This window comes from Branchiostoma floridae, chromosome 3, assembly GCF_000003815.2.
Source record: "Branchiostoma floridae strain S238N-H82 chromosome 3, Bfl_VNyyK, whole genome shotgun sequence".
Lineage (NCBI taxonomy): Eukaryota > Metazoa > Chordata > Leptocardii > Amphioxiformes > Branchiostomatidae > Branchiostoma > Branchiostoma floridae.
Genome location: NC_049981.1, coordinates 21,316,415 through 21,336,455, shown reverse-complemented (window position 1 = coordinate 21,336,455; position 20,041 = coordinate 21,316,415). Strand labels below are relative to the sequence as shown.

Genomic DNA, 20,041 nt, shown 5'->3' with positions numbered 1-20,041 from the left:
TATATAACGTTATGATCACTGACACTGGGATGTCCATGTGGCTCAACTAGTGGCAGCCTCACAGTTGAGCTCCTATTTCCAAATAGTTCATAAGAGGGAAAGTCAGGTTCGATACTGATTAGGGCATCTCGGTTAGCGCTGGGGGTCCAGTGCATGTTCAAAAATGTACCTCGAGCACGTTAAAAGGGAACAACTTTCATAGATATCATGGTAATTAGTAATTAACCTACGAGGGGAGCTCGAGCTAACATTCTTGAGTCCAAAATTGCCACCCACTTTTGACTTGAGGCTGCGACATGACTGAGCGACCAAAGATTTAACAGATTGCTCACAGAATTCCAAAGATAAAGAAAGACGAATCATTTGTTACTAATTATCTAATGAATATACTTATACATATCGCATCATATTCCAATTATGAAATCAAGAGTCACACAAATCCAATTTAGTCGCTGTACGGTTGCTCAGCTATCGCAGTCTAGTGGACAGGGAACCTACATGGCCTCCTTCATTGACGTCATCCTGAAATGTAAGGACTCTAATGTCTCAATGCTTGCTCCGATCTAACGAGTGTTGTTTGAAGGGATGAGGTAATGTTTGCCCTATGGCTATTGCTATTCGTTACAAACAAATAGAAAACCTACCATGTTACGTATGTAAGAACAGACTGGTTATATCGTGATTGTGGTCTATTATCTGAATATACAAATAGACCACAAAGCAAATGAATTATCCTATTATGATCCACAAGCATGCCTCCAGGTGTAAAAGACAAAATTAAGCATTTCAATCTTGGATATAATTTCTGAACAGACACGAAAGCAAAAGACATCCTGAGAAATTGCGACGTCTTTCACCGTAAGTATCGCCTTGTACTGTTCGTAGCTGTTGTAATGTTAGGAAGGTCGCAATATCGCCCTGCCTGCACTACGCCGAAGTTTGCATTCCGGACGTCAATAGAAATTGATTTTCACCACTTTATCCCAGTAATTTGCCCCGTGCAGTAATCTATGAATGTATATAGAACACAAACGTCGGGACGCCAGCGCCCATTCAGAGTTTATCCCTGTAATTTCGCGGAGCAGGACGGATTGGCGGGCTCGTCAATCTTTCGGGAAAATGGAGTTAAGCAGGCGTTCATCCACGGGTATTTATATTATACGTGCAGCGCACATGGTCAGGACAGGCGGGGGGAACGGGTAGTCGGGCCGTATGTTTATCACTCCCCAAGCAGAGGTTAGTCAATCGTTTAAGTTTTTTTGTCAAGCTTTTCGAATTTCTCAGGTTTGACGGGCAAAAACAAAGAACTCATGACAAAATAGAAAGCCCAACAAAACGCTTAAAAGACGTCACAAACCTTTTCTTGAAGAGTGTATGTTCGATACTCATACTGATGTATTGTCAAGGGAAAGAGATAGTCAGGCCGTATGTACGGTACTCTACAAGAGGAGGTTATATATGCTCCGTCTGGTTTCGGTCTCGTTTTAGGCGTTTTGTTGAGCTTCCTTTTTTGTCAGGCGAACAAAAAGAAAACCTGCTAATATAGAAAGCCCCAAAACAAACGCTTAAAAGGCGTCAAAACCTTTACTTGGGAAGTATGCGTTCGATATTGAGGCCGAATGTTGAACTTGGTGTGTTGTCAGTGGAAATTGATGTTTTGAAGGCGTTTTTCTTTCGTTGTTTGTTTGTTTGTTGGTTGGTTTAAACATCGATATCTCAAGAAGCTCTTTCAAAGACATTTATTGGACCGCGCTCCTTGCGGTTTCCACTCAAATTGCATGTTTTCTTTGTCTTTTTTCTATCATTCCGAATGCCGAAGAAAATATTTTTAAACTGATCTTTTCCTTTATGGCCTGGCCTTTTCTCTTTTAGAACGACCATACCTGGCTTTAGCTCTTTTGCCTCTTACTTATGCTAGTCACATTTCCAAACAGAGGCCTCCTGTATAATATAAGTATAATATAAAAGACAACAAAACACACAGAATGTGAAGGAAAAAAGAGTGATGAGTTTCATCTGTGTATATTTATTCAAGTCCGTATGTGGTCCGTATGGAAGTCTTAACGTCTACCAGGCCCCAAAGGTCGCTGGAAAAAATATAGAAATTGGGTAAATATAGACGGATATGTGCCAGACAAGTTACCCGGGTCCCAAACCACACTCCTATGTTATACATCTATACTTGTCCAATTTCTACTATATCTACAGTGACCTGTGGAGCCTGGTAGATTATAGAGGCGAAGAACTTCACACGGACCTCATACGGACTCGAATATAGACGGACTGTCCGAGGAGTATTGTTTACATCCCAGCTAACTCTGGCAAGTTATATCTCTATAACGTTACTTGTATTTCCAAGCAGAGGTTAGGTTCCGGCTGTTTTTTAATCGATTTATTTAGTCGTCTTCGTCGGGCTTGCTATTTTGAAAGCGACCAAATAAACGTAAAAAAAAACCGAAGCTTAAACTTCTTCTTCTTCTGCTTGGGTAGTATATAACGTTATTTGTCCAATGTCTGTCATTTTCCCATCATCCTGTGGAGCCTGGTAAGGGCTAAAACTTCCATACGGACCTCACACGGACTTGAACATACACGCACGCGTGAACCCAGCTTAAGGTGGGTTTACACCTGCGTATATTTTCAAGTGCGCATGATTTCCGCATGAAATTTTGTCAATACGCAGCCGAACGCCCAACATTTGGATTTTTTTTGGAATAAATTAAATTGTACGTCGAGCCCATCTGGCGTTTGAATTACGACTTCAGCGTTTTCATTTCGCATGAGATGCGTATGATTGCAACTGAAATGCGCAACAAAATTTTCCGTACTGCGAATAGATTCGTATGGAGTATGTATGTTGGGCGTTTCCCGGACGCACACAACGTCTACCGACTGCATGCCTGACGCACCCGGTGCTAACTGCATTCCAAACGCATTTCAGGTGTGTCAGAGGAACAGTTTCTGTTACATATACTTTTGTTTGCGAGCATTGCCAAAAGAGTATTTTTGTTAGAAGAACACTTTGTACTACGTATGCTTTTGTTTACAGGCTGAGTGCAAGTAGAACATTGACAAGTAAACAGTGAAGAGGTTTTTTTATTCATTTGGGAAGCAGTGAAGCAGTGACACTGTGCTTTTACAGAAATGTGGGCCATCATTTACCTTAAGAAGTTATGTTCACTGTTAAGATTGTGCTTGTTTTCACTTTGTCCTTAATGATTTTCCCTATCATCTTAGTATTTCAACTACTATAAAAATCACACCCATACACACCACAAAACGTATTCAAGATCTTTATCAAACACGTAAATTAAACAATTATGAAACCTTACGCCCTCTTTCAAAGTTGTAATATGGCTCTATATTGCACCTTTATATCATGTGGTTCTACACACAAAAAAGTGCCATTATCAGCAAATTAAGTCAAATATCTGTTACACAAAATGGCACGTGTGTCACACAAATTGACCCAGTGCTTGAGCAGGTTCCTCTACATCTTCCCGTCCCTGGAGGCTCTGTTGGGACCAGTGTCCTGCATTCATGGTGTCCTGCAAGTTGTGACCATCTCTCCATGCCCCCGGTACAAATTCGTCGGTCCTTGCCTGGATCTGACATCATAAACCGGAAGATTCCAAAAAATCCTTATCGACCAGAGGATTTGTCCATTCTGTCCAGAGCTAATAGAAGACGAATATCACTTTATGGTTGTATGTCCCAAATATTCCGATATACGCAATTCTCTATACAGAAGGCTGTCATTTTGTACACAAGTATTTATCCAAATGGACCTGAAGTGCAAATTGAAATACATAATGACATGTGACAATCCCTGCATGGCAGATATAGGAAAATATATCAAAGAAGGTTTAGACATTAATATTAGAAATTCCCCAAATGATTGTAAAAGCCTCCAATGATTGTAAGAAACTTATCCCATACTACAACTCCTGTATTAGTTAGATAAGCCTTAAGTTAAGTTATAGCACTGTAGTTATGTAGATGCCATACTTTGTACCTCAAACAATTGGCGTGCAATAAAGTTATATACATCTTGAGATGATTTTTTTGTCTGGAGTCAGATGCACCTTCGTATTTATTCCAAATCTGGAGTGTGCGTCGATCACGCTATCAGTACGCGTAGTATGCGCAAAGCGATCGCAGAACGCACGGTACTAAATCGTGATCTATGTGTGCATTCGTTATACGGTCGCTCATGGTGCGTTGTGTCTGTGCTGTAAGAACGCCATGTACTCGCATTACCGCGATTTCCGCGTATTACTGCGTGTAAAGCGCAAACATGTAGCGTCTTCATAGCGCAATCGACCGACTTGGGACCACTGTATTGCGCATCCATAACGTTTTGGGCACCAAACTGCGTACGAATGATAGTTTTGTGCATGTCCAAAACTATCAGACGAATTGGGCGTATATTTTCGTTTGCCTGCGTACGTGAAACTTTCTAAAGACGATTCAGATGCGATAGAGGTGCGACTTGTGCGTGCGGCCGCGTATTGAAGAAATTAGCCAAAATGTCGAAAAATTCCAAAACGGAACTCATGCGGCATGAAAATATACGCAGGTGTAAACCCACCTTTAAGGACTACAGACGGCTGTAGCCATATTGGTGCTGTCAACTTCGATGGTCTCAGCCCCACCAGAATGGCTTTGTCATCGCTTTTCAGCGATCGTTAGTCGGCCGGTAATTTGCGCACAGGCAATCCAACAAGCATTCTCAATCCCATATTGCGGATGTCGAGTAAATTAAGCCTTTAGGACGGGCGGGTCGATAGTGTCCATTTAGGTTATGAGGAACGATCTGTGGGGTCAGGATGGAAGGGCGGCGAGCATCCGGGCCTCGGGTTTCGTCACGCCAAGTAATGCATTTCTACGTTCTCTGATTTTTACACTAATTAATGAATGAATGATTTAAGACCTTTATGGCGGTATCTCACTGTACTTGGGGCACCGGTGCGGCACTGCGGGGTTCGTTCATAGCGGCACTGTTGTGTTATTATCGCCGTTTTTTTAATGATTCAGATATAGCGTAATACGTAAAAGTATGACTTAAAAGACACCAAAATACACAGAACGTCAGAAAATTCGTTCTTTATCTCTGAAATTCTTTATCGTTCGAACCCCGCAGTGCCGCACCGGTACCCCAATTGCAGTGAGATACCATATTCATTGTACGTATATACCCATTGGGTTAAGTATAGACGCTACAACAAAATGATAGTTGACGAAAATATGGAATATTTACAATGTCAACCAACACAATGAGTATTTTTAATTGGTATACTAAGCCAATTCGACTTCTCAATTCATTGTGATACTGAAAATCTAAGAACAGATATATTCTACAAGTTAAGGTGGGTTTACACCTGCGTATATTTTCAAGTGCGCATGATTTCCGCATGAAATTTTGCCAATACGCAGCCGAACGCCCAACATTTGGATTTTTTTTGGAATAAATTAAATTGTACGTCGAGCCCATCTGGCGTTTGAATTACGACTTCAGCGTTTTCATTTCGCATGAGATGCGTATGATTGCAACTGAAATGCGCAACAAAATTTTCCGTACTGCGAATAGATTCGTATGGGGCACGTATGTTGGGCGTTTCCCGGACGCACACAACGTCTACCGACCGCATGCCGGACGCACCTGGTGCTAACTGCATTCCAAACGCATTTCAGGTGTGTCAGAGGAACAGTTTCTGTTACATATACTTTTGTTTGCGAGCATTGCCAATATAGTATTTTTGTTAGAGGAACCACGGGAGAGACCACGGAGGAGATGGTGTGATGACGTAAGGGACTGGACAGGCTGCTCCCTGGCGGTATGCACCCAGACGGCCAAGAACAGGGAGGAATGGCGAAGACTTGTGCTGGAGGCTACCATAGTCCCCGACCCTCCTGATGAGGATGGGACTAGGTGAGGGTGAGGTGTTAGAGGAACCCTTTGTACTACGTATGCTTTTGTTTACAGGCAGTGTAAGTAGAACATTGACAAGTAAACAGTGAAGAGGTTTTTTTATTCATTTGCGAAGCAGTGAAGCAGTGACACTGTGCTTTTACAGTAATGCGGGCCATCATTTACCTTAAGAAGTTATGTGCACTGTTAATTAAGATTGTGTTTGTTTTCACTTTGTCCTTAATGATTTCCCCTATCATCTTAGTATTTCAACTACTATAAAAATCACACCCATACACACCACAAAACGTATTCAAGATCTTTATCAAACACGTAAATTAAACAATTATGAAACCTTACGCCCTCTTTCAAAGTTGTAATATGGCTCTATATTGCACCTTTATATCATGTGGTTCTACACACAAAAAAGTGCCATTATCAGCAAATTAAGTCAAATATCTGTTACACAAAATGGCACGTGTGTCACACAAATTGACCCAGTGCTTGAGCAGGTTCCTCTACATCTTCCCGTCCCTGGAGGCTCTGTTGGGACCAGTGTCCTGCATTCATGGTGTCCTGCAAGTTGTGACCATCTCTCCATGCCCCCGGTACAAATTCGTCGGTCCTTGCCTGGATCTGACATCATAAACCGGAAGATTCCAAAAAATCCCTATCGACCAGAGGATTTGTCCATTCTGTCCAGAGCTAATAGAAGACGAATATCACTTTATGGTTGTATGTCCCAAATATTCCGATATACGCAATTCTCTATACAGAAGGCTGTCATTTTGTACACAAGGATTTATCCAAATGGACCTGAAGTGCAAATTCAAATACATAATGACATGTGACAATCCCTGCATGGCAGATATAGGAAAATATATCAAAGAAGGTTTAGACATTAGAAATTCCCCAAATGATTATAAAAGCCTCCAATGATTGTAAGAAACTTATCCCATACTACAACTCCTGTATTAGTTAGATAAGCCTTACGTTAAGTTATAGCACTGTAGTTATGTAGATACCATACTTTGTACCTCAAACAATTGTTGTGCAATAAAGTTATATACATCTTGAGATGATTTTTTTTGTCTGGAGTCAGATGCACCTTCGTATTTATTCCAAATCTGGAGTGTGCGTCGATCACGCTATCAGTACGCGTAGTATGCGCAAAGCGATCGCAGAACGCACGGTACTAAATCGTGATCTATGTGTGCATTCGTTATACGGTCGCTCATGGTGCGTTGTGTCTGCGCTGTAAGAACGCTATGTACTCGCATTACCGCGATTTCCGCGTATTACTGCGTGTAAAGCGCAAACATGTAGCGTCTTCATAGCGCAATCGACCGACGTGGGACCACTGTATTGCGCATCCATAACGTTTTGGGCACCAAACTGCGTACGAATGATAGTTTTGTGCATGTCCAAAACTATCAGACGAATTGGGCGTATATTTTCGTTTGCCTGCGTACGTGAAACTTTCTAAAGACGCTTCAGATGCGATAGAGGTGCGACTTGTGCGTGCGGCCGCGTATTGAAGAAATTAGTCAAAATGTCGAAAATTCCAAAACGGAACTCATGCGGCATGAAAATATACGCAGGTGTAAACCCACCTTAAGGGATTGTCTAAATTCATAAGGAATATGAATTTGCCTGTATTACTTGGGTATATGAAGTGGGGGAAACATAGTTTTATCAGTCTATAACTCCACCAGACTCCACCTGAGATTAAGGCCTAATTAGATCTGAGGCAACATGAAATGTTCAGGGAAAAACTAGCTTTTGATATTAATTAAACTGCCGACTGGGCAACCTGGCTACAAAAAGCACTTCTATGCCTACCAAGTGAGACTTGTCGTTGTTTAAATGAACGACAAACAGTGGAATTTCAAGTAGAGCTTTATTGATAATAAAGATCATGAAAGAAAATGACACCCTTGTAATCAAAACGAAAGGAAAGTCGACTATGGCACAAATATCACAAGGAAATCCGATCACATTACAAAGATCACATAGGAATCCCTCAATCTTAATGCTAGTAGCTTACATATCATTGTAGCCAGATTTATTCTAGTAGCCCTTTAAAATACGCTTGAGCAGGTCCAATAACCTCAGACAAAGAGGGCTTTAGGAACACTCACAGACCACATACATTTGTATCATTGATACGATGTAATGCAAACCTTTGAAGTATGTCCTTACACACCAACTACATGTCTGTATATTGGATTGACTACAACTTTGAGTACCGAATCATATTTGATTATATATGGTGAAGAATACCGTGTAACATATTCTACAAGTTTAGAAACTACATGTATTTCAGTCTTATTTACATAACATCTGGGTAATTACAAATTTTTCACAATCAGTAAGCATTTACGCTAGCAAAGAGACAGTCAGCACAATATTAAAAAATTCTCTAAATAATTACTCTATCTGTATATGCTACAGTGCATTCCAGCCACCATTATACAAAATATAATATTTTCATTCCATGTTATTGTTACAGGTTGTCATATAGTGAATCCAGGGAGATTCGTGGAAACACTGATCAGAGATGGAGTATATCAGCTTGGCTAGAGCGACGTGAGAAACTTTGTGTTGTTCTTCTAAAATGGCACATTTGGTATCTTCCCAGGATGCCACTGCAGTGCACGTGACCTTGGTGTGTGACGTCACTTTAATGCAAGAGTGGCTGCTTTGCAGTCTGTAGAGAAAGAACAAAAAGAATTGATGTGAATATTGAAATATATGTTCATAGCCACTAGCGAGCGATGTGTGCCTTTTTTAACATAATCTTTAACTTCTTAATCAAGTTACAACCATCCCCAAAATAAGCTGAAAAAGATCCGGAAACATAATACATCGTGATTCTAAAATATCGTAATGTAATTCGCCAAGCAGGAATGGATCAAACCAAGTCTACTGGCTGACATCTTAAAAAGGTGATAGCCACCTAGTTATATCAACCCTTCCAGAAAATGTGAGAAATCTCAATAAATAACTGTGCAAGACACCTTTGCCCCTTAGATGCTTCCTACAATATAACTAAAATACTACCACATAAGTGTCACTTTTACTACACTAGTTCACATCTTGAATACAGGCATAAATGAGTTGTTGACTACGTCGACTGCGATACCATGTTTCGTCACTTAATTTTTGTTATAATGTGTCTATTTTGTCTCATTCATGTGTCACACCCTGCACAAATTGTACTTAGAATCACTAGATGTATCTTATTCACCTTGACCAGTACTTAGCTTGTTAGAAAGCAAAAACATACAATAAAGGTCTTCATTCATTCATTCTTTAAGCCTTCTCGTTTTTTTTACCCATCTTGTCTTTTTTCGCCCTATCTCACTATTTTTGCAGTCTGCAGCGGATGTTATTTATACTATTTACTTGCTGTGGCCTTACACCTGTATCTCTGTTATATACGTTGTCTGACCCTTGCCTCTTCCCTCACGACCTCAATGAAAAGCGGTCTGCAGGCCGATTTGAGCTTTCACGAACAAAGCTTCAAACAAACAACTAAAACTTAGATATCACTTACCGCAGCCTGGTACGCTGGTGGCCCAGCGGCACTGTACTGCGGAGGCGGAGGCTGGGTACCGTAGGTCGCCCCGTAGACAGTGGTGACGTTAGGAGGGGGCACAGGTGTGCCCTGGATGATAATGGTACGAGCCGCTAGGCGGCGCCTCCGGATGGCATAACCACAGGCCGTGAAGAAGATGAACAGAAGCACCCAAATCATCCAGAACCCTGGGGAAAAACAGATGGCATGGTATTGGATAAAATGTAGATTCATGGTCTTCGTAGAAGAATGTTTCAGCGTTATTGTTTGTGAAGAAATATTGATGTTGCAATTATTGCCACTCCTCTTGTAGAAAACACTTCTTGTGGGTGTGTATAAGTATAATATCATGGCGATTTATGGTATATGGCTTCAATACATTTCAGTTGTGTGTCTGTTTGCTGCTTTGTTAGCACAAGAGCCCAAAACATACATCTAAGAGTATGCAAACAGTGTGTGGTATACTTACACCAGGCGCTGTACACGTAGTAGCCTTCATTGCAACAACTGAAGAGGTTTATTCCACAGCAATATGCAAAGTCCCCTGAAAAGACGACATATATTGTATATGTAAAAAATGAGCGCATTCATGAGAGATGATGAATTTTTTAAAAAGCAACATAAAAGGAAGAAAGCAACAAGTTATCAAGGACTTTTGATTTCTTTTCAATTCATTTGTATATAACATTTTCCTTATCTTTCAAACCGTTTCTGAACGTCCAGGATATTTGATTGCTTTTCTTAGTTAGGCAGACATTTTTGATCTTATCGTCATATCTTTTCTAAGTTGTTATATCCATTCCTACCGTAGCAGGTCTTGCTGCCTCCGTTCCAGTAGCAATAGTCATCGGCCTGCAAAAATATTTTTTCAACAATCACTATTTTTTAGGTAAAACCCACTGGACTTGACATTGTATCGTAGCTGTAAAAAAGGCGGAAATAACGCTTGCTTGTCGACGATCAGTCACTTCCGTGTCACATAATCGTGGTTTATACCGTTTATACCGCCCTTTCCACTATGACGGCGTTCTCTCTGCGACCTAAAATTTGACGGATCGTTGAATAAATTGTATAAAAGAAACGAATCGTTTTACGCCTAGTGTGTGTTGTTGTCTTTTCAGTCACAGTGTTACATTTGTTTATGATGTACCCAGTATGAAATCAAAGGTTACACAAATCCGTTTCAGGTCGTAGTGATAGCGCAGCGCGATCGCCGCCTGGTGGAAAGGGGCCTTACGAATGTGAAACTAGAATGTTGCGATCTTGAATATCTAACACCGAACAAAATAAAGAAATTACTTCACAAAGTAACAGTTTCACATCACGTGAATTAAACGTTCAACAAAAGTACTAGATTATTGTAACAGTTGTAAAAACAAAACTCGAGCTCTAACTGCACGGTGACAAAGTATTAAAGAGATGGTAGATGGCGTTCTAATTGGCTGGCTTCGAAAGTTGCATTACAAACTAGAGTTCGGCGACCTCATACCTCCATGAAAATTTAGAGCTTTCGTAAATTTCATGCAATTGACTAACATATTAACATAACTTATGCATGGTGTTGTTCATCATTGACTAACGTACACATTAAACAATTATAAAATTCCCATTATCAATCATAAAGCGGTTTTGCAATTTTTACATTATAAAAAATTATGTAAATAAGTTCCTCATTACCATAATTCGTATCTGCTTATATTCCACCTATCATAATGAACATGTGTTACATTTATTGAAGTCCAGCTATTGAAAACAATGGAATTATACAATTTTTTATTAATTATGGAAATTAAGTCCTCATTTGCATAACATGTATATCATTATGAACATCTTTGTCTAAGGTATCCGCATGCCTAATATGATGCCAATCCGTCAATCCTTTCTGCAGTTATCCTCTTTTGAATGTCTTGACAACAATGCCCCTGCAGTTTAGAAATTAAATGTTAGGGGGATGAAGCTTGTCCCACTTTGTCATGACACTGAAAGCTATCTACCACCCAAATGTCAAGACCATATCACGTCCAGGACAAGAAATACATTAGAAAAAACTGCTATGATGGAATATTCCCATTAACTATGCAAATGTATTCCTATTTTGCATAATTAGTATTTCATTTTGTAAAATATTGTCTAAGGTACCTACATACCAAAAATCATTAAAATCCGTTGTTCCCTTCTTGAGTTATGAAAAGTCCTTTTTACCAACAAATTTCAACCCATTTTGAACTACATGGTACGGTCCGCCTGTGACACTTGGAGGTCAAGGAGTCATGACCCATGGGCCTAAGGAACGCGTCAACTGTGCTGTGCAGGCTAGGGGTGGAATCAACCAAACCAGGCTGGGGGGTTGTAATGCTTCAGAAGTTTATGACAAAAATGCCCCTGCTATCCCTAAACTAGCCGCTAGGGGGCCCAAACTTATGTCACTAATTCCTGACCACAAGAGCTATCTAACACCCAAAATTCGTGACCATAGCTTGTTCAAAAGATGAGAAAACACACCCGGAAGTTGTGCTGCAGTACCAAGGGAAGCCGCTAGGGGGCCCAAAATCTAATCATTTCCAGCTTTCATCACACCCTACCAACACACCAAGTATGAAACCAATCCACCAAGCCGTTCTTGAGTTATCTTGTTTACACACACACAGACAAACGCAGGGTAAACTAGAGTTCCACGAACACATACCTTTGCCAAATAAACCAGGTTTGTTTTTTCATTCATGTAGAATTGTATCTAGAACAAAATTTACAATAAGTAAAGGACATAATGACTAATGTTTTCTACATTGCCAAATCATCAGTTGTGATAATTTGTCTTTTTGTGTGAATCAACAACTTTGACTTCCTGTCTTATTTTGTATAATTGATTTGTACCCTCAATAGAAATCTTGTGCACATTTCCAATGTGTATATTTCCTATATGTATATCTGTCACAAGACCAATACCAGAACACTTGGGTTGCAAATGATTAACATGAATCACAAACTAATGCACAACTACATTTTCATCTCTTTTCTTTTTTGTTGGTTTTAATTGTGTTATATTTCCTATCGGTAATATCAATTGTTTGTTAGTTTGTTTTTGTCTGAAGACATAAATTTGCTACTCATTATATTTTATTTTATATGCCTGGAGCTGGTTCATAACATTTTGCCATTGCTGATACAAATTAGATCCCTATTACTATTTACATACTAATATTAAATTGTATCAAGCATCACTTAAGCTGTCAGCATACCAAAAATCATGATGATCCATTCATGATCAATCCCTTCTTGACTTATTATCTTTCAAAGTAGGAAACTAAACCGGCTCCTGCAGTTCAAGAAAAGATGTTAGCGGACCCAAACATACACCTCTTATTCTCTGCCATCTTTCTCAGTTACATATGTGACAAGTCTGAAAGTCCTATCACGGAATACAGTGGATTTATAAACTTTCCTCATTAATTATGCAAATTAGCTGTTAATTTGCATAACTGGTATCTCATTATGTAACGTTTTACTTAGGCTATCAACATACCAAAAATCATGACGATCCGTCAGCACGTTCATATTTCCATTAATTATGCAAATGAGATCATCATCTGCATAATTGATTTGTATTGATATTTCTGTCTTTCTCAGCTGCACATGTGACAAGTTTGAAAGTCCTATAAAGGAATGCAGTGGATTTACACATTTTCCTAATTAATTATGCAAATTAGCTGTTGATTTGCATGATTAGAATTCCATCATGTAAGTCTTCCCTTTGGCTATCTACATACCAAAAACCATTACGATCCATCAATGCGTTTATATTTTCTCATTAATTATGCAAATGAGGTCATCATTTGCATAATTAACATGCATTGATATTTCTCTCTTTCTCATCTATACATGTGACAAGTTTGAAAGTCCTATCATGAAATGCAGTGGATTTATAAACTTTCCTCATTAATTATGTAAATTAGTTTCTGATTTGCATAATTAGTATTTCATAATGTACATTGTTACTTGGGCTATCTACATACCAAAAATCGTGATGATTTATCAACACGTTCTCGAGTTATTCTCGTCCAAAGTTTGAAAGGAAATCGGCGACTGCAGTTCCAAGCCGCTAGGGGGTCCAAACTTATAGTACTTACTCTCTGCCTCAAGGGCTATCTACCACTCAAAAATCATAACCACAGCATGTCCAGAACACGAGATATCAAATATTGAGGTTCTGCTGCAGTACCTTAGCAAGCCGCTAGGGGGCCCATTATCGAACTTGACCTTCGTTTTCCCGACCCCTATCCACCTACCAAATATCATCGGGATCCATCCAAGGCTTCTCGAGTTATACTGTTAACACACAGACAGACAGACTCACAAGCCTAAAACATAACCTTAGCCATTCTGGCAAAGGTAAATATAACCTTCATTCCATTACATTTCATGGAGGTAATTAAATATGGCGTGTAACACGCCTATTTGGGAGCAAAGTCCAGTGACCGCGATGTGACGTAACTTGCAGTGGCCGTTTTCCTCCCACCTGCTAACATTACGAACATTCACGTGACGATGGTCTTCCCTTCAAAACCCTAATTTTACCGTTTTAAGCGTTTACAGAGCGATGTAACGTTAATGATACTCCTGCGTACATGTAGTTGCAAACCTATTGGGGTACAAAGTTCAATGGTCGCAGTATTACGCGACTCCGATCCGTGGCAAAGTAGTCAATATCTGAATTTCACACCTAACCTTACAAACATTCATGCAGCCTACGATATCACACAATCTCATCATAGACTACAACTTTACAGGGTTTTCACACTAAGTGGGAGACCCCGGTTCAAACCTGGGACGGACATCTTGCCTGGGCTGCACCTGTTGCTTTTCGGAAGGGAAGTAAAATGGGAGTTTCCGTGTTCGAGGAAGGTGCGTCGAGCACATGGACTAGCAACCCCTCCCTGTAAAACAATGCCGGTCTACTGACACGGCAAGGAAACATGTTGCGCTATGTGCCACTTGTTGGCACTACAAAGGCTAAAAAAGCTGAACATTTATGGAATTTACGTAGTTTATCGGAACTTATAGAGGTGGTTGGGAATACAGCATGACTTTGACGAAACGGAAATTTCTTTGAACATTCAACCAAATGTTCAAAACTCTGCATTTGTTACTTAAACCTCTTGTTCATAAAGGAAAGACTCACCACCACCAGGGTAGCTCCAGCGAATAAGGAAGCAATAAGAAGCCCGTAGCCCGCCATGTTTCACCTGTCCTGTTGTTCTCACTGGCGTGTTTACCGACTGGTGACGTCACGTCATGTGACAAAAAGGCGTGACGCGCAGGTAACCTAAGGTCATGACTTCACCCCCAAGGGAGTGATTGTTCTAGGCTTGTCTGTCTACAGGCTGTTGGCGCATGTTTCTACTCTCCAAGCAGAGGTTAGGCTCCGGCTGTTTTTCTTAACGTTATTTTAGTCGTTTTTATCGGGCTTTCTATTTTGTCATTTTTCTTGAAGTACGCCAGCAATGTTAGGTTTTGACACAGCAAGATATAAAAAAAAATAGAAAGCCCGATAAAAACGACTAATAAAAACGTTTAAAAAACAGCATAACCTCTGCTTGGAGAGTAGCATGTTTTCCCCTTTCCACTAGACGGCGATCGCGCTGCACTTTCACTGCGACCTGAATAGGATATGTGTAACCTTCGCTTTCACAATATATCATACAAAACGTAAAAGAGAACACAACAAAGCACAGAAAGGGTAAAAAGATTCGTTTCTTTTCTGTACAATTCGTTGAGCGATGTGCCAAATTTTAGGTCGCAGAGAGAGCGCGACGAGAGCGCCGTCCTAGTGGAAAGGGGGTACAGTTTAAGTATTAATGTGCACGTACTGTTGTGGCTTCTTTTGGTTGTGCTCGAATTGTCAGCAACTAAGTACAAAAATGTAACTAACATATGATGTTTACCCACAGTTGTGAGCATTTGCAGAGCTTATGATAATAATAATAATAACTAGAGTTCGGCGACCTCATACCTCCATGAAATATTCAAGTTTTTGTAAACCTTATGCAACAGACTTGCACATTTTCATGATTCATGCATGGTGATGTTCATGATTGACTAACGTACACGTCAAGTATGAAATTCCTATCATTAATCATCTAGCAAATATCATTGCAATTTTTGCATATATTATGAAAATCAGTTCCTCATTAGCATATTTGGCATCTGCTTATGTTCCATCCATCATAATGTACATTTGTTACATTTATTGAAGTCAAGTTATTGAAATAATGGAATTATAAAATTTCCTCATTAATTATGCAAATAATGTCCTCATTTGCATAACGTGTATATCATTATGAACATATTTGCCTAAGCTACCTGCATGCATAAAATGATGGAAATCCATCATTCCTCTTTGCAGTTATCTTCTTTGCAATGTCTTGACAAAAATATCCCTGCAGTTCCAAAATTAGATGTTAGGGGGCTGAAACTTGGCCCACCATGTCATGACGCTGAAAGCTGTCTACCACCCAATTGTCAAGATCATATCATTTCCAGGATAGGAGATGCATTGAAAAAACTGCTATGATAGAACATTCTCATTAATTATGCAAATGTACTCTAATTTTGCATGATTTGTATTTTATCTTGTACAACATTGTCTAACGTACCTACATACCAAAAATCGTGAAAATCCGTTGTTCCCTTCTTGAGTTATCTGCTTCAGAAGTTTTTGACAAAAATGCCCCTGCTGTCCCCAAACTAGACGCTAGGGGGCCCAAACTTATTCCTGAGCACAAGAGCTATCTAACATCCAAAAATCGAGACCATAGCTTGTTCAGAACACGAGATAGCAAAACCGGAAGTTGCGCTGCAGTACCAAGGATAGCCGCTAGGGGGCCCAAAATCTAATCACTTCCAGCTTTCATCACACCCTACCAACACACCAAGTATGAAACCAATCCATCCAGCCGTTCTTGAGTTATCTTGTTGACAGACAGACAGACAGACAGACAGACAGACACACAAACGCTGGGTAAAATATAACCTCCATGACATTTCATGGAGGTAATAATCTTTATTGCAAGTTCATGCCAGACGGCTAATTGCAAACAAAGCAAAGCAGTGGTATACATAATTGAATACTTAACAAAGAAGGAAAATGATATTTATTTATGTGACGTCTAATCTAAATCTATTTCTACTTAAGCTATTTAATGAGTTCGACTTCTTTTCCGCATGCAGTGGGAGATGAATTGTCCAACATTTGCGTATAATAATCGCCATGTTGCGACTGTAGTGTATTGTAAGTTTTTCGTATATTACTATAACTACAGTTAAAATCGATTTGATTTGAGATGTACTGAGTTGGTTACAACATATCGTTATGTCACCCTTTATAATATATTACTGATTTTGCAAACTCCTGCAAGAGGGCTAATTGCAAGGGAAAAACAGATACACTAACGCTTTAAAAAGTAGAAAGAAATGTCTTGACTATAGATACATAGATGTGCAAAAGTTAGCTGTGACAGGTCGTTCAGTGTTACATGTTAGTAACCAGCTGCTGCCGCGACGCGTGCCTGCGAAGCTGGTGTGTTGTGCCGAAGGTCGGTCATACTGTCTATATAGATACAGATATATCTTATCGGAAAGAGCGACATGAGAAACTTTGTGTTGTTCTTCAAAAATATGGCCCAATGGCCAACTTCCCATGATGCCACTGCGGTAGCTCACTGCATGTGACCTTGGTGTGTGACGTCCCTCTAATGCAAGAGTTGCTGCTTTGCAGACTGTAGAAGAAGACAAAGGAGAGTAGGGGTCAATTTTTCATACATTTTGTACAATGCAACGTCACAAGACCAAGATTGATTTTCAGCTACAATCAAACGTTCAGCATTAGGGCAATCAAAACTACACCAGTTTTTCTTACATCGGAAGCTACCTGTTATCAAAAATCAAGATCACAGCATGTCCGGACAAAAGATAGAAAAATCGGAAAGTTTTGCTGCATGACCAAGGTCAGCCGCCAGGGGCCAACTCAGCCTTGGACTCTATGCTTACAATGCCTTAACCCACATACCAAATATCATCCATCCGGAGAACACACACACACACACACACACACACATACACACACACATACATACACAGTGGCCGAACACCAAACAACCTGCAGTTTGATACGCCGCACAACCCCAACTTGCTTCCCGTACGTTGCAACTAAAACGCAGAAATGTCTTACTTCCGCCTGGTACGCTGGTACACCGTACTGCGGAGGCGGGAGCTGGGTACCGATACCGTAGGTCGCCCCGTACATCGTGGTACCTGTGGTATTGTAGGCCTCAGGGGGAGCAAGCGGGGCATGCGGGGCACCCTGGATAATGGCATTAGCCGCTTGGCGGCGACTCCGGATGACACAACCACAGACCACGAATAGGATGACAAAAATCACCCAAATCATCCAGAACCCTGGAAAAAAATGCCATGGCATGAAGAAATTATAGATTTATGGCGTTTCTTTATCCATTTGGGGGGTTCTCCATTTACAAAAGTCATTAAGGTACCGGTCCCTGGGCAGAAAATGAGATACAACCATATTCAAATGTGTTCAGAATACATTCAACTACATGTGTACCAAATTTGGTGCTTTTAGACATTCAAATCTGCACCATTGATATGAATTATCCTGTTAGTTTTCTGCTGTTGGACTAAACATTGTTGAGGTGTAACACTAGTTCACCTTTATCCACGGGGTAACCTATATCCGTTGTTTCTGATTTATAACGTTGCACCACGTAAGAAGTTTGTGGTATACTTACACCAGGCGCTGAAAACGTAGTAGCCATCATTGCAGCAGCTGAAGTTATTTAGTCCACAGCAATATGCAAAGTCTCCTGTACAGATATACGAAAAAATAAATTTTTATATTCCAAAACATCGGTCCGCGTGTGCGTTCATTACTGAAAGTTAGCGGAATTTTCACAAGCGACATAAAAGAGAGAAAGCCACGAGTTATCAATGACTTTTGATTTACTTTACATACTTCATTTGCATTTTTTGCTAAATATGTACAATGCAAGCACTGTTTTGCCTGTTTCCAATTCGCCTACGAGTATGGTTTTGCAATATTGTTATTAAAGTATAATGATTCTCTTTCACACGCTTTGGCTCTGAACCTCGATTTTTCTTTCAAGCCGACGCCGACAAACCCGTGTTCTTCCACGATATTTTATTGCCTTCTTTATATCTATAATAGTTGGGCAGACATTTTTATCTTGTCATCGTATTTCCCAAGTTGTTATGATATTATATCCATTCCTACCATAGCAGGTCTTGACGTCATCGTCGCCCCTAAAGCAGATGTCGTCGGCCTGGAAAATATGAAAATGAAGCACTAACGTTTAGGTAAAACCTCCCAGACTGGACAGTTAAACGTTGTTATAGACAGAAATAAAGCGGAATAGGCGGAAATAAAGTTTGAAAAACCCTCTAGTGCAGGTCAGGTTACTTCCGTGTTATTTGCTGTGATCTGGATTAAGTAAGTGACATCAAATAGAACCGATTATGCCACATATAGCTTTATTACAGCATACTATCATATAAATCTATACCCGCTAAGACCAACATTTTACAGGATTTGTACATTTAATAATGGGAGACCCCGGTTCAATGATAGCTAGAAAGGACATCAGTTCCGTCTTTCGAAAAGGAAGTAAAATGGGGGTCCCGTGTTTGAGAAAGGTGTGCTGGCAGCCACTGCATGTAAAAACATACGCTGCTTCGTACTGGAACAGCAAAGAAACTTGCTGATTCATGTGCCATACCTTCCTGTCAGAAATCAATCCCAAGAGAGCCTAATTTGACCGCATTACAAGACGGCCTGAACGAACGATGCACAAAGTTACACATGACAAGATATTTCACGGAACTATTAACGGTGCTTTAACGCTGGAAAATTATACTTACGAAAAATGAACAAACTTCTAAGAACATTCAACCACCTGTTCAAAACGGCTCATTTGTTAGTTAAACTTCTTGCTCATAAAAGAAATGAAAAATACTCACCACTATCAGGGTAGCCCCGGCTAATAAGGAAGCAATAAGAAGTCCGAACCCCGCCATGTTTGAGTTTTTGTTGTTGTTCTCACCGGTGTACTTACATTGTAACGGTCTGGTGACGTTACGACATGTGACAGAAGGGCGTGCCATGCAGGTAATTTATCACACTCACGAGATAGTGGTTCAACATTGCTCCTGGCTTGTCTGTGTCTATTTCTGCAGTACAGTTTCTCTATGGTCTGCCAAAGAGCGCTTACTGTGTGAGGGTTATAATCTTACTCCCAGAGCAAGCTGATAGGGGGCCCAGACCTACCATATTTTTTTTCTTACATCAAACGCTACCTGTTACTAGTAAACAAGACCATAGCTTGTCCAGGACAAAAGATACGGAGACCGGACGTTTTGCTGCAGTTTCAAGGTCAGACGTCAGGGGGCTCAAAATCGACATTGATATTCATCTTCTCAATTCCTATCTACATACATAAGTATCATCTCGATCCATCAAG

General features: G+C 40.2%; 2 protein-coding genes across 2 annotated transcripts; both read right to left on the bottom strand.

Annotated features, from left to right (window-relative positions):
• Positions 1–7,792: 7,792 nt before the first annotated feature.
• On the bottom strand, positions 7,793–14,814 carry LOC118412228 (WW domain-binding protein 1-like). The gene is made up of 5 exons (XM_035814948.1): positions 14,671–14,814; positions 10,298–10,343; positions 9,961–10,035; positions 9,471–9,679; positions 7,793–8,621 (listed from the first exon to the last, which is right to left on the bottom strand). Exons 1-5 carry the CDS (start codon positions 14,725–14,727, stop codon positions 8,595–8,597), a joined length of 414 nt encoding a protein of 137 aa, XP_035670841.1. The 5' UTR covers positions 14,728–14,814; the 3' UTR covers positions 7,793–8,594.
• A 1,977-nt stretch (positions 14,815–16,791) lies between these two features.
• Positions 16,792–19,721, bottom strand: LOC118410718 (WW domain binding protein 1-like). The gene is made up of 5 exons (XM_035812489.1): positions 19,542–19,721; positions 18,799–18,847; positions 18,296–18,370; positions 17,719–17,945; positions 16,792–17,266 (listed from the first exon to the last, which is right to left on the bottom strand). The coding sequence occupies exons 1-5, from the start codon at positions 19,683–19,685 to the stop codon at positions 17,240–17,242; spliced, it is 522 nt and encodes a 173-aa protein (XP_035668382.1). The 5' UTR covers positions 19,686–19,721; the 3' UTR covers positions 16,792–17,239.
• Between the last annotated feature and the right edge of the window lie 320 nt (positions 19,722–20,041).

Bases quoted from the DNA above. Each gene is read 5' to 3' on its own strand.
- LOC118412228 (XM_035814948.1), bottom strand. From the start codon at position 14,727: ATGGCGGGCTACGGGCTTCTTATTGCTTCCTTATTCGCTGGAGCTACC. The intron at 10,344-14,670 runs GTGAGTCTTTCC...ATATTTTTGCAG, and splicing joins CTGGAGCTACCCTGGTGGTG to GCCGATGACTATTGCTACTG. The intron at 8,622-9,470 runs GTAAGTGATATC...CTTTCTCTACAG, and splicing joins CACCAGCGTACCAGGCTGCG to ACTGCAAAGCAGCCACTCTT.
- LOC118410718 (XM_035812489.1), bottom strand. From the start codon at position 19,685: ATGGCACGCCCTTCTGTCACATGTCGTAACGTCACCAGACCGTTACAA. The intron at 18,848-19,541 runs GTGAGTATTTTT...CATATTTTCCAG, and splicing joins CCGGGGCTACCCTGATAGTG to GCCGACGACATCTGCTTTAG. The intron at 17,946-18,295 runs GTAAGTATACCA...ATTTTTTTCCAG, and splicing joins CTACGTTTTCAGCGCCTGGT to GGTTCTGGATGATTTGGGTG.